Below are 15678 nucleotides of genomic sequence, written 5' to 3' on the forward strand. Positions count from 1 at the left end.
AAGAGAGCAAAGGAGGTGGTTTTGTGGGGATTAATGGGAAAATGTGAGCCGTTGGATTAAGGAAGACACGGATCGGTGACGTGGATAAAATGAACGGTAGAGATTGAAGGTAGATGTGTTTGTTTAAGGGAAAGGAATGTAGGTAGATCAGAAAGAAAGAGCAAGGGCGGAGATTAGAAGATTGCCTATAAAGTTTTTGAAATTTACGGAAATGCCATTCGGGTTTATTCATAGACAGCTGGATAATTAGCTAAGCATTACGATGTATGAAACGGAAACGAATTTTTATTAGCGATGGGAATAAATTTGGTTTGAGGGAAATTAAACCAAATTTTAAGGCTAAATTGTGTTAAATTATTATTTGAAATTTTAGGATTTTTTACAAAATTATTATAAAAAAATAAAAAAATAACCAAAATATTATAATTTTTTTTATTTATCAAAATATTATAATTTTTTTATTTACCAAAATATACCAAAAAAACAAAAAAATAAAAAAAAAATTGATTGATTTGACAATACCCTGGTCATGCCAAGGTGATTGGCGGCACCAAAGGTGTCAAAGCCATTGGCGGCACCAAATGTGCCAAAGCTATTGGCGGCACCAGTGCTATATTAGGGTCAGTCGATGGTTGGGGGGGAGAAGGAGAGGGAAAGAAAGAAAGAAAGAAAAAGGAAAGGAGAAGAGAAAAAAAAAAGAAAGAAGAAGAAGAGGAAAGGAGAAGAGAAAAAACGAAGAAGAAGAAGAAGAGGAAGGAAAAAAAAAAAAAAAGGTAATTTTTATTATAAATTTAATTTTTTTATAATATTTGTGTGTTAAAAATTTATGTTATGTACATTATCGTATTTTAATATTTTATTTAGCATATATATTTTATGAAATATATTTAGAATGAAATGTATGTAATATTTGTATATTGTATGTTGATTAGGGATTTTCTTATATAAAATTTACTTAGGATGTTGAAATTAGTTGTTTTAGGAAAATAGCATTAAAAGTAAAATGATAAAGAAATATGTTTAAGAAAACATAAAATACGAAAAGAAAAAAGCGGAAATTGTATATTCACGAAAATAATAAAATGTGAAAAAATTTGTATATGTAATAAATTTCACACATAATGCATTGAAATAATGTAAAATTATAAAATTAAAATTACGATATTTTTAAAATAATAAAATACGGATAAAAAATACGAACAAATGGTGAAGTAAGAGTGTATTAGTAAATTTTTAAAATTCAGAAACAATTAATACAAATAATTGAAACAAAATGTCTTGAAATAATAAAAATAATAAAATCTGAAAATAATATACTTTTATCAAAAGTAATAAAAATCGGAAAATAATATGAGTAAAGGGCAAGGAAAGGGTTTTTTGGGTTTTTTACCAAAATATTACAAAAAAATAAAAAAAAAATACCAAAATATTATAAACTTTTTTGGGTTTTTACTAAATTATTATAAAAAATAAAATAACCAAAATATTATAACTTTTTTATTTACCAAAATATTATAAAATTTTTTATTTACCAAAATATACCAAAAAATAAAAAAAAAACCTGCAAAAAAAAACCTATGGCGGCACCAAAGGTGCCAAAGTGATTGGCGGCACCGATGGTGCCAAAGAGATTGGCGGCACAGGACTAAAATGTAATTATCTGCAGTTTCAAGGACCTGACATGCAAATTTACCATTTTAAATTTTGGAAGCGAATTGCTGCAGCAGTGCGTGTGGGGCCCACTAAAATTGAAATGTAGCTAATTGTCTTCTAAGTCCTCCTTATTTATTATTTTCTTTTTATTCCCCTTCACTCACTAAATTAATAAATTTCAAACATGTTGCACTGAAATAATGTAAAATTATAAAAGACTAAGTTTATGATATTTTTGAAAATAATAAAATCCGGATAAAAAATACGAACAAATGGCAGAAGTAAAAGTGTATTACTAACTTTTTTAAAATTGAAATAATTAATACAAAATATTTCAAACAAAATGTCTTGAAATAATATAAAATAATAAAATATTAAAATAATATATTTTTATTGAAAGTAATAAAAATCGGAAAATAATACGAGCAAATGGCGAGGATAAGGGTTATTTTCTTACACCAAATTAATTTAAATAACACACTAAATTAATAAATTTCAAACATTATACCTTTGGAATAATGTAAAATTATAAAATTAGAAATTATGATATTTTTAAAGGAATAAAATGTGGAGAAAAATACGAATAAATGGTAAGTAAGATTTTTTACTAATTTTAAGATGACGGTTTTCAACAAGACAAATGCTGATCCTCGACTAAGATATAGAAATAACGTGAGTAAGATATAGAAATAGAATAGATGTCATGAATATTAGAATAATAAAATTTTTACCCTTTCTCGGGCATGTTGCTCAATCATGAGGCGTATATCGACATTATACTACTCGATGCCTCGGACTAACACTCCACCTACAAAAAAATAAGGTTTAGGTTGGTAACATTAGTAAATATATTATGACTACAAATAATGACAATTTATATTTTATCACCTGCTCAAAGAATGGATACACATACGCTTGGTGACTAACGAATGCCAAAATCAGTAGTCGATAAAGCCCAGATCAGAAGAAGATGAGGCATCCGCCATGTTCATAAAAGATCCGTGTTTGTCGCCCGACAAAGCTCCCCAGATAACATTGCTAGAACGGCGAGCCTCAAATTTATACGACCTAGCAAAGGGACAAATCACCAACAGGCAAGTACATCAAATGCACATTGTCGCCGCTTTATCAGCATGAGTACTCCCACTACCATATGCATGATGTACTTTGAGCAACAGACATCAACTCACCTCAAAGGCAAGGCGAATGATAATTGTCCAATTTTGGCTTTCACCATGTAAAATTTATGTTCGAAAAATATGACTCACCGCCCTCGGCGAAGTCTCCTAGAGCCGATAACAAAGTGCAAACCAGACGGTAAATGAAGATATCTCACACGGACTCCCGCCAATTGGGAGCCCAAGCTACAATGCAACATCCTCCAAGGTCACCGTGCACTCCCGCACGAAAATGAAAAGTGTGGGTCTCCGGCGCCACCGCCCACTAGCGCAGATAATAAATCAAAGCGCAAGTCAAGGACCGATCAATGCTATCGACCCAAATCCGCTAGCTCCAAGTACGCATCAATCGCATCCGAGCTTTTAAAACACTCACGCTGCTTCCTTAATACTCGTAACGAGTCCCGATAGTGTTAAATTACGTAAAAATATTACGATAACATGATTTATTTGTATATATCGCGATATCCTTTTTAAATAAATAGAACTCGTGATTAACAAATAATAAATCATACCGCTATTAACCGACGATATGTGTCTAATATCGCTTTGAATCAATCGAGCCATTGCGATGCGTGCAAGTTGAAAAAAAGTTAGTAAAAAAATCTTACTTCGGCCATTTATTCGTATTTTTTTCTCCGCATTTTATTCCTTTAAAAATATCATAATTTCTAATTTTATAATTTTACATTATTTCAAAGGTATAATGTTTGGAATTTATTAATTTAGTGTGTTATTTAAATTAATTTGGTGTAAAAATAACCCTTATCCCCGCCTCTTTGCTCGTATTATTTTTCCGATTTTTATTACTTTCAATAAAAATATATTATTTTCATATTTTATTATTTTATATTATTTCAGACATTTTGTTTGAAATATTTTGTATTAATTATTTCTAATTTTAAAAAGTTAGTAATACACTTTTACTTCGCCATTTGTTCGTATTTTTCTTCGTGATTTTATTATTTTAAAAATATCATAAACTTAGTCTTTTATAATTTTACATTATTTGAGTGCAACATGTTTGAAATTTATTAATTTAGTGAGTTGAAGGGGAATAAAAAGAAAACAATAAATAAGGAGGGCTTAGAAGGCAATTAGCCACATTTTAATTTTAGTGCGCCCCACACGGCAGCAATTCACTTCCAAAATTCAAAATGGTAAATTTGCATGTTAGGTCCTTGAAACTGCAGATAGTTACATTTTAGTCATGCGCCGCCAATCTCTTTGGCACCATCGGTGCCGCCAATCACTTTGACACCTTTGGTGCCGCCATAAGTTTTTTTTTGCAAGTTTTTATTTTTTATTTTTGGTATATTTTGGTAAATAAAATTTTTTTATAATATTTTGGTAAATAAAAAAGTTATAATATTTTGGTTATTTTTATTTTTTTATAATAATTTAGTAAAAACCCAAAAAAGTTTATAATAGTTTGGTTTTTTTGTAATATTTTGGTAAAAACCCTAAAAAACCCTTTCCTTGCCTCTTTGCTCGTATTATTTTCCTATTTTTATTACTTTCAATAAAATATATTATTTTCAGATTTTATTATTTTATATTATTTCAAAGACATTTGTTTCAATTATTTGTATTAATTATTTCTGAATTTTTAAAAAATTACTAATACACTCTTACTTCGCCATTTGTTCGTATTTTTTATCCGTATTTTATTATTTTAAAAATATCGTAATTTTTAATTTTATAATTTTACATTATTTCAATGCATTATGTTTGAAATTTATTACATATACAATTTTTTTACATTTTATTATTTTCGTGAATATACAATTTCGCTTTTTCTTTTCGTATTTTATGTTTTCTTAAACATATTTTTTATCATTTTACTTTTAATGCTATTTTCCTAAAACAACTAATTTCAACATCCTAAGTAAATTTTATATAAAAAATCCCTAATCAACATACAATGTACAAATATTACATACATTTCATTCAAATATATTTCATAAAATATATATGCTAAATAAAATACTAAAATACGATAATGTACATAACATAAATTTTAAACACAATTATTACAAAAAATTAAATTTATAATAAAATTACCTTTTTTTTTTTTTTTTTCCTCCTTTCCTTCTTCTTCTTCTTCTTCTTCTTTTTTTCTCTTCTCCTTTCCTTTCCTTTCCTTCTTTTTCTTTCTTTTTTCTTCTCCTTTCCTCTTCTTCTTCTTCTTTCTTTTTTTTTTTCTCTTCTCCTTTCCTTTTTCTTTCTTTCCTTTTCTTTCTTTCCTCTCCTTTCTTTCTTTCTTTCTTTCCCTCTCCTTCTCCCCCCCAACCACCGACCGGCCCTAATATAGCACTGGTGCCGCCAATGGCTTTGGCACCTTTGGTGCTACCAATCACCTTGGCATGACCAGGGTGTTGTCAAATCGATTAATTTTTTTTTCCGTTTTTTGTTTTTTTGGTATATTTTGGTAAATAAAAAAAAGTTATAATATTTTAGTTGTTTTTTTTATTTTTTATAATAATTTTGTAAAAAAACCCCAAATTTTAAAATATGGATTTTGTATTAAATGCTGATGGTTAAAAATATTTAAAATATGCTTATGAAATTCTAAATACGTATATACATATCATAAAAATAATTTTGATAAATGTATTAGAAGAATAAATAATTTAAAAGAATTAAAATAGTAAGGGTAAATTAATTGTTATATATATATATATATATATATATATTATATTAAAGAGTAATTGGTGTTTTTTCTGTTAAAATATCATCTAATTTTACTGTTAAAATTAGTGTGGTTAATAAAATAATCGATCGTGATATAAACGCATTACCACGTGTACCTTATCTTGATGTATAAGATCCCGATTTTAATAATAAAATAGATGAAATGTTTAACAAAAAATTACTTTTTCTTTTTCTATCATAAGATAGATGGACCAACTTGTCGATTTTTAAGTAGAAGAGTAAAATAAAATCTAACTCTTAATATAAAGACTTTTATAAACAAATTCAAGCATTTCAATTTTTAAGCCATTGAAGCTCGAGTTTCGAGTCCAATTATTATAAGATCTTATCATTTCGAGTTCAAATCATTTACGTTTAAATCAATTCAAGTTTCAATTATTTGAGTTTAGATTAATTTAATTTCGATTTGTTAACCTTTTAAATGAAATCGAATTAGATCAAGTTTGAACGGATCGAATTTTGGACTTCCCATTCTTCAAGGACTCGACTGCACGAGGTACACTCTATCATGGACTGACCCAAAATCATAGTGATTAACATCTTCAAAACTAAACTAGTGGTTGAACCAATCAACCAATTTTTGGATCCCATTTAACTAGTCCATACCGATTCCCGACTTAATCAGTCTAAAGCCTTTTTTTCAAATTAATCAGAACTCAATGTGACTCTCGGAAACCGAGATCTTAGAAACATTAAACTTCAATTCAATCCAAGAACTACAGTTAAATGTTTCAAATCAAGTGAAACCAACTCAAGAACTATGATTACTCAAAGTAAAAAAACAGACCAAGTAAATAAACAAATTACTAATAATAAAAGCATAATTTCAATAAATTCATGATAAGGCATTTTTTTCTCAAAAATATATAAAAAAGAGTATCCAATACTACATACTCAAAACTGTGTTGATATATGAATTGAAGTACCCTTTCAAATCTCCTTCTCCCATTCCCCATATTTAGCAAGAATGGGTTAAAAACTTTTTTGTTCACTTGAACATAAGTAAATCAAAATCTTCTGGGTAAGGTAAGGTTGTTTTTTAACTTCACCACCCAATCCATAGGACAAGACATTGACAGCAAAAAAACCTTTAAAATGGAATCGTGAACCTAACTTACATAAATACAGAGCTTGCCACTGTGAGAATAAAACTATATGGTTTTGCCGATCATTACCTCTGATAAACTTGGGCAGCTCACCAGCAAAATGACAGTATAAAAAGTTGGGAAGACATTTAAAATCCTTGGGTCCGGTAGCTTTCTTCACATCATTGACCTCTTGAAGTTACCTTGGATCTGCCTTTCAGACCCTTGCTCAGTTCTCTTACACTCTGCCAACGTAAATGGTAAGAACCCCGAGGCTGACATGAATTAAATTCCACACACAGTTTCATACAACAGCAAACAGCATAAAATAAAGAATTTACACTTTCAGTTGTTACTAAATAGAATTTTACTAGCTTTATAATCAAATCCACCTTAAAAGTTGGAATGGATATGATATTTTTACCCTTTGGATCCTCATCCATGATAAAGATTTCTACTATGCATTATTCACATCCAAAATGGAATGGTAAAAGTACCATGGAGGCCCTCATACTAGGAGTTGGATTGCATTTTTGCCTCTTCTATTCAAAAAATAGCAAACTAATCCCTGTTAGATCAACAAGCAAACTGGTCCTTCTGTTAAAATTTAATTCATTCCTGCCATGTGTAATTATTTGGTTATTCCGACGAATACGTCAGTTTTAATAGTAAAAATGGATGAAAATTCTAACCGAAAGGACTAGTATGCTTTTTTATTTAACATACAGGGATTAATTTGCTCATTTTTTGAGTGAAAGGGGCAAAATGCAATCTAACTCCTAATACAGGGACCTCCATGATACTTTTGCCAATAAGGAATAGACCCTGGCTCTTAAATTGATAAACAGGTTCTGAGATCTAGAATGTGTTGCTCATTAACTAAAATGCAAACGATTGGAATAGTAAATGAAAGAATGAAATGATTTGATGTAACTTAATTGGTTCGATATGTGAGCAGTAAAGCCATTATATATTATATAGAATAGAGGGCACTTCAACTGATTAAGTTTCATGTTATCTTAAGAGTAAAATTAAAGGATTCCAATGGAGACAATCATTAAAAAGAGAGTGAAAATTAAGACTTAAGTGAACATGCTGACACCCATTGTCATAATAGCTAATAGGATAATATATAGCAATCTAGATAGTAGCAAACAAAGAAAGTCTAGAAGCTCTAGTATTGGAATTCTGAAAGTGCTGACGCCAAAGGGGGCCAGGGGGTCAAATGCATGGTAAGAAAAGGAAGTATGCTCCCAGCTCATAGTTTCTTTCCTTACAAACACGCTGCAAATTCATGTCAAAGTTAGATATGCTCCAATTGTCAAACAGGTTGATTGTCATGAGCCGACATATTGGTTAATTCGATTGATAGGATTTGCCTTTCTGCATTAAATTTTAACATGCACCGGTCTCATTCAATTAACCTAAGCTTATTCCTTTCGGCCTTATATACCATAGCATTCAATAACAGAAAAATGAATCACCAAACCTTACACCTTCACCTCCTACCAGAATTTTGTGAAATGAACATTCCAACCTAATTGCAACACCCTGGCAAATGTCACTTAATTGGAGCTTCAAATTCTAGAGGGGAAAAAGCCTAGAAAAAGATTAACTACAGCTTTGACAGAACTGATTTCACCCATCTCTACAGACCAAGAGGCACTTTGCATTCATCATGGTCTAGTGTGGATTATAGAAAAAAACCTTACAGATTCACCCCCATCCAAAATTTTGCAAAATAAATATTCCAACCTAATTGCAACACCTTGGCAAATGTCACTTAATTGGAGCTTCAAACTCTAGAGGGGAAAAATCCCGGAAAAAGATTTAACTACAGCTTTGACAGAACTGATTTCACACACCTCTACAGATCAAGTGGCACTTTGCATTCATCACGGTCTAGTGTGAATTATTTAAAAAAAAAAAAAAAACTTGAACTTCCTTAATTCTCTAACAGAATGTTTAGAGCTAATGAGAAGAGCAGCTCAACTAGAAATGGAAACAAATTCCCTTGACTCGGACGAAATGAAGATGAACACAACTAAAGTATTCCAAAAATTGGTTGGTGTCTGCTAGACTGCTAAGAATCCAAATTCAGGATCTCATTGGATGATGGCATAATTAATAAACTGATATATAAATATACATCATACATTTGGGAGGATCAAAGGAAAAACAAATAATAAGAACAAGAACAAGAAGCATGAACCGAAATGGAATTTGCATATAAAATAGAACATTGCAAGAAGTAGCAAATGAAATAGAAATGAAGGAAAGTTCCATTAAGCTACTACCAGCCAATTGTAATAGCAAGGGAAATTACCTCTTCTAGTCAACTTCAATAGAAATCAAATTTCAAAAGAACCACATAGAAAAATAGCAAAATAGTAATCGGTTTAAAACGAACTCTAATGGAGGGAAATAAAATCTAGTCAAGCTAAGGGGACCAATAGTAATTAGCCAAAAACTCAGCTTATTTGGTCAATTATTAATGCGTTCAATAAACAGTTTTAAGTGCATGAACAGCGACAATTTTTCAAAATCACCAAAAAACAAAAGAACTAAACTAAAACAACAAATATTAATTACATCATGAATCAAATCACAGCAATGGTTCAAAAAAGAGAAAAAAAAAATGAAACCCTAAATCCTCACCGTTGATTGGATAGGAGGAGGATCAAGATCCACATATTGTACGGACATCTTAGCGATCTCAGTAACTGCAGCCTCCCTAACTCCAGGCACATCACTGGTTAACTCCTCGTATGCAGCTTCAAACGCCTCTTGCCAAAACCGTGGTAATCTAATCCGACGGCTGTTAGTGTACACATCCCACATGTGCTTCACCACCTTCTCCCTCTCCTCCATTTCCTAACAAACAGAAAATTAAAACACACACACACACACACATACACAATACATATATTTTTAATTTTCTTTATCCTAATGCAAAAAAAAAAAATTGAAAAGAGAGAACGTACGAGGACATCTAGATCGTCGTGAATGGGGCTACCAATATCATCGGAAAGACGATTGAGATTACCGGCGGACCAACGGAGAGTAACGGTTCCGGTGAACATAGACCAAAATGCCAGCAACAAAATCGCCGCGAATGCCCAAAACTTATACCGGCCACGACCAAATAAACATGAATCTGAGCTTTCCTTTTTCAAATTCGCCGTCGCCGTCGTCGTTGGCAGAGTGTCATCATCCTTCATTTCGATTTTTTTTAAAGGATTAATAAAAAAAATTCAGGAATTTTTGTTTATAAATTTTTTTTTCGTATTTATTTTTTTTATAATTAAGAAATTAAAAGTATGAGATTTTGCTTTTTTAATGGAGGGAAGAAATTATTAATTAATTGTATGTTTATTATTAGCGGGACACTTCGCTTTAGATTAATTTCGCTTTTTTTTACTTTAATTATATTTTTTAGGAAAAATATTAGCCGCTCGATATGAATTTTGATGGGTGATTTAACGGTGTTGTGATCGTACTTGACTACTTTGTCGATTCTTCGTATGAACAGGGCTACCGACATTATACGTTGTCGTTTCCATAGGTTCATGATATTTATTGGATTGCATTATTCATTGTCGGTAACGAGAGATGCCTATTGGCTGCTCAAAAAAGTATAGGCCGACCTATGGACACCTCTATTTATAACCAGTGACTCATGATACTAATTTAATTATTATATAATTTAAAATAATATTTTTTATGAAATTTATTAAATATTTAATTGAATTAATGTTACGAATCAATAACTTTTACTTAAATGACATTTTAGCTGGAAACTTAAACTTGATTAATTTAAAGTAATTCACTTTGATAGTAAAAGATTAATAATCCAAGCTCGTTGGGCTTGAACTCGAAATAATTTGGACTCAAAATTAGGGAGTAGACAAGGGGTCTGGTAGCTGCCTTCCCCCACCCCCTTGAAAGGGCAGATTTGCCTTGTAGCCCCTTCAAACTTTAAGAAAATATAAGTTAGTATAATAATAAATTTGCACTTCGACCTCTAAAAATTTAGAATTCATCTTTGGATCTTCCTAAAACAATTTAAATGATCGTAACAACTAGCACAAATTAACCTGAACTCGAGCTTCAGACCTAAAACGATATAAACCCAAAATGTCTCAACTAGCAAATATGAATAACTATAAGCTAAAATGATCCAAACTCAAAATTATTCAAATCCAAGAATGATTAAAACCCGAAATTATTGAATATTTTAAAACTTAAATTAACTCAACCTAAAACCAACCCAACTAATTCAATTAACAAAACTGATTAAAATAATGTTTAATATATAAGATACTTGAATTTTTAAATCGCGAACTATAAATAGAAATATTGTTGATTAAGTTATAATTAAATTTGTCCAAGTTCGATAAATACAATTCGATCTAACTCAAGTTTGGACAATAATATATATTTTTTAATTTGACTTGGCACATAAATTTTTGCATAATAAAACTAATACATTATATACAAATTTAATTATAAAATAAAATAAATTTAGCTATTATTTTAAAAATAATAAAGAGGATTTTATACTAAATTAATATATCACATCATTATATTTTTATATAATCATTAATTTTAAATTTCGTAAATTTAAATAATTATTAATTTTGTATATTCATTATAAATATAAAACAATTGCATAAAAAATATTTTATACTAAAATTAATGTTTTTAAAAATTATTTTAAATTATAAATTAACATAAAGATTTAATATTGATTACTTTTATTGTTAATATAATCATATCATATTTATAAATACATTATCATAATTTAAATAATTATCATTTATTGATTTGCATTTTATTTTAAATAATATCATATAATTATATTAATTATTTATTTCTATTTAATTATAATTTTAAGTTTTTCAAATTTTGTCTCATATCAATCTCAATTTCGGGCTCGGGCCGTGACTTTCTCAATCGAGATTATTTTAGGCTCAAGTTTTCTAAGGTTCCAATAAGCACGAACAAACTTTTGAGCTAGGACATGTTTTATCTGCTCCAACTGTTTAGACTAACTAATAACATTATAAAAATGGACCTATATCATTTAAAATGTAAGGACTAAATTCTAAATTAGAGCATAACAGAAGAACCCAAACCATAATATTACCAAAATTAAATGAAAACTCAAAACCAACATTTTTTTTTCTGTCATTACTATATTAAGGATAAAGGGGAGAAATGAATCATGTTTTTAGTTGTTGAAAACTTATAAAATTTTAAGTAAATAAATGTTAAAATTATAGTTTAATCCTAAAAATGATACAATTTTGATGCAGTCCTTTTAAAAATTATAAAGATATATGAAATTATACATTAGCTCTCATGAAAATATATAGCGCAATCTCTATTTATAGCTTAGCCTCTGATTTTGAACTTGTATTATCTATATGCGAGATAGAAACTCTAGCCACTGCTGCAAACAAGTCTTGACCAAAACCCGAGTTATGTCCCTCTGAAAAGGATCTAAATGTAAAAAAAGAGGGGGAGGGGGGACATTTGGAATATGGATGATTATGTTGGTTTCCTTGGATCCCCACCATGTGAGCTTAAATGGAGCTTCTTTGGATTGACTTTTTTCTTTCTTTAGTGTCTACAATCTTCTCTCTGCCCTAGAGATTTTCCTTTTTTGTGTTTCATCTTTTTACAATTTACCCCTCTTTCCCTATTGCACGCGTTTAAGCTCTCAATGCTATCATTACTGCTCTGCCATATCTCATTTCCTATAAAGTAAAACAATAATAGTAACTTGTAAATTAAAAACGTTCAAACACATTTGGATTTAAATTTCAAGGGTTAATTTAGCCACAAGTCCTTAGATCCCGGCTAGATTTTCTAATTGAGTTCTGAAAATATTAATATTGTATCAGTTAGGTCATCTGGTCAATGTAGTCATATAACTTAGACGTTAAACTCTACTCGAATCTGATGTGGACCAAATTGTAAGCATATGTGGACCTATTGTATGGACTACTTAGATCAGACCCAAAATTTAATTTTATTAACATTGCATGTTTTCTTAAGCATGTCATTCAACTGTTCATGCATTAAGTATACACGTGTTTACAATTTAATTGAGATTAGGTCTGAACTGATATTTAACGCCTAAATTGATAGTTAAGATGACGAGAAGACTTGATTAACAGAATATTGATACTTTGAGAAATTAAATAAGGTTTGAAATTCAAAGACCAATATAAAATATGGGAATAATTTGGGGACATTTGGCAATTAACCCAAAATTTCAATATTTTCAACCTTTACTCCAAGAGGTGTAACATAGCTTTAAGGTTTAGGCAGCTCCCATTAGGCTCCTCAGCCTAAGATTAATGCAAGTAAATGGATAATAAGCCCATGCGTGCAAACTTTTGCTTTAAAGAATCTTTTTGAAAATTATAGCATTAATTAATTAATAATATTCTTCAATTCTTTTGCATTAAACACTAAGGTATAATTATCTGAATATTCTGTCAGACATGTCAGTTTTTATCAGTAGAAGAGGATGCAATTTTTGATAGAAAGGACCAATTTGCTCTTTGATTTAATGTACAGGGACTAATTTTTCTCTTTTTGAGTAAAAAAAGACAAAATGTAATCCGATTCTTAGAACAAAAACTTTTATGATACTTTTATTGAAAAGAATAATATATTTAATGAATATAAAACTATAAGGAATTTATATTTTAAAATTTGGATTAAAATTTCAAAAGAGTAAATTAAGTGATAATATGAAAATTATAACGGTATATTTAGAAGGTCATCGTTAATTGGATCCGGTGTAGTTGCATTTATACACGATAACATATTCGATAATGAGATGTAAATAGCGGATTTCATTGAATTTAGTGTAATTGAATACTCTAATTACACTCTTTAATCCTTATAATTAAAAGGTAATTACTATCCAAGTAAAAGTTAATTGTAGTAAACATCCTCAAATTATAACCTTTATTTTATATTAATCGTCAAACATCAAAATATTTTAATTACATCCCTAAACTATCGTTATTATATCAATCAAATCCTTCCATCGATTGTTTTCCACTAAATCTAACAATCTCTTTTGGGAATGTTACATTATTCTTCTTGCTTGCTTCTCAAAATAAATGAACGAAAGGACCATGAAAATTCCAACTTTCAGATACGAATTTTGTCGTGACTTCATTTGAAATTACTCCAATACTGTCATATATTCATCATATTTTAAATCAGTCCAGCAGTTTTCAGTAAGAAAATAGATTCCATCGCTATACTATTCTATGCACCTATAAATCTCTCTCTCTCTATATATTATATGGGTTAATTACTACATATGTCTCCAAACTCTTTAAAATTATTTATTTTAACCCTCAAAGTATTAATATTTTCTGAATGAAGTCCTTTTGATAGCCTAGTCGTTAGTTTAGGTGTATTGGCTCAATTAAAAACCCTTGCTTGATCCTATTGGATTCGCCCTTCTATGTTATATCATGCCTAAGTTAAAATCTACCATCCAAGTTAATAACTAGAGAAGCGAAAGAATTTGATTGATACGATACTGATATTTTGAGGACTTAATTAAAATATTAGAGACATTTAAAATCTAGGTAATAGTTTGAGATATACGGTACAAGGAATTATATAAATATATATTGTTGTGAATGTATAGACAAATCATTATCATTACAAGGGATAAAATAGCATTTAGTTCCTAAACTTGACAAATTTTTCTACTTGATCCCTGAACATTTTTTGGTCCACGTTAGTTTTGGAACTCGACAATTTTTTTTCCAATTTGGTTCCTGAACTTGAATTTCGTTAAAATATGATAACGTAGGACAATATTAAATACCACATTATCACACTTTAACGCAATCCAATTTTAGGGACCAAATTAGGAAAAGTTGTCAAGTTCCAAGACTAACACTAAAGTAGGAATATTTGTTTTAGCCCTTCAAACTTTATAAAATTTTAAGTTAATACAGGATAAATTTATAGTCCCCAAGTGATAAAATTTTGATTTAATCATTCTAAAAAACTATAAAGATATATGCCAACACAATGATGAAATTACATTAGCTCTCATAAAATTATTCACTCCAGAAAAGTGGTGGAACCAAGAGGGGCTAGCAAGGGCCTGGACCTCCTAAAATAATTTTTTTTTCATTTTGACCCTTTATAATATATAAAATTTTAAATTAGTAATGGTAAAATTACACTTTATCCCCCAAAATGATAAAATTTTGATTTAATCTTTTAAAAATTATAAAATATAGACTATTAAAATTGTGAAATTATATTTTTATGATAGCCGTGAAAATATACAATTTAATTTCGACCAAAAAAAAAAGTTTCTAGCTCCGCCATTGCTCTAGAACATGGACCAAAATGGAAAAGTTATCAAGTTAAGTGATTAAATATTACTTTATCCCTTATTACAACATTCCCCCAAATGTTTAGATGTATCGTCGTGAATGACAGTCGGGTCTGTTATCTTGGAAGGCGGCTCTTCCGGCCCCCCAAAGACTTTAATTTTTAAGCAGGATGAGCCAGAAAAACTGACAGCAGGTGCACTAAGATCACCTGAGGCAATTGTCCCAGCATGTTTTCAGGTCTGTAAATTAACTTGTAATAATGGGTATATAACTAAAGACGACGATGGCTATAAAGTCTGAACTATGTATGTATATTTCCTTTTTGCAGAAGGGTAGGCCATGGATGAGCACTGCTTTTGATGAAGAGAAAGGAAAAAGAAGGGCTAATCGACGAATCCTACCATTTTTTGAAGTGATCCCCATGATTGCTATTGATTAGGGTTATACCTCTATATATGCATGGTAATTTCAATGAATGGTGGTGACCCTCTATCCATTGGCTTTCTTGCCTTGGTATTTTTACCAACTTCATCATGCAAATGGGTAAATTACGATAGTAGTCATCTAATTATTAGTAATTATTATTATTTAAATATAAAAATTTACAAAATAATCACTCAGTTGTTTAATTTTATTTTTTTGGTAATCTACTAG

General features: G+C 29.7%; 1 protein-coding gene across 1 annotated transcript; it reads right to left on the reverse strand.

Annotated features, from left to right (window-relative positions):
- Nucleotides 1-6370: 6370 nt before the first annotated feature.
- Nucleotides 6371-9979, reverse strand: LOC105787549 (uncharacterized). The gene is made up of 3 exons (XM_012613993.2): nt 9616-9979; nt 9290-9505; nt 6371-6876 (listed from the first exon to the last, which is right to left on the reverse strand). Exons 1-3 carry the CDS (start codon nt 9850-9852, stop codon nt 6814-6816), a joined length of 516 nt encoding a protein of 171 aa, XP_012469447.1. The 5' UTR covers nt 9853-9979; the 3' UTR covers nt 6371-6813.
- Between the last annotated feature and the right edge of the window lie 5699 nt (nt 9980-15678).

Source organism: Gossypium raimondii, chromosome 2, assembly GCF_025698545.1.
Source record: "Gossypium raimondii isolate GPD5lz chromosome 2, ASM2569854v1, whole genome shotgun sequence".
Taxonomy (NCBI): domain Eukaryota; kingdom Viridiplantae; phylum Streptophyta; class Magnoliopsida; order Malvales; family Malvaceae; genus Gossypium; species Gossypium raimondii.

What these genes read in the sequence shown, in the direction of transcription:
- LOC105787549 (XM_012613993.2), bottom strand. Translation starts at nt 9,852, where the DNA reads ATGAAGGATGATGACACTCTGCCAACGACGACGGCGACGGCGAATTTG. An exon ending in ACGACGATCTAGATGTCCTC is followed by an intron (nt 9,506 to 9,615) that starts GTACGTTCTCTC and finishes TCTGTTTGTTAG; the next exon opens with GAAATGGAGGAGAGGGAGAA. An exon ending in CTCCTCCTATCCAATCAACG is followed by an intron (nt 6,877 to 9,289) that starts GTGAGGATTTAG and finishes TTACGTTGGCAG; the next exon opens with AGTGTAAGAGAACTGAGCAA.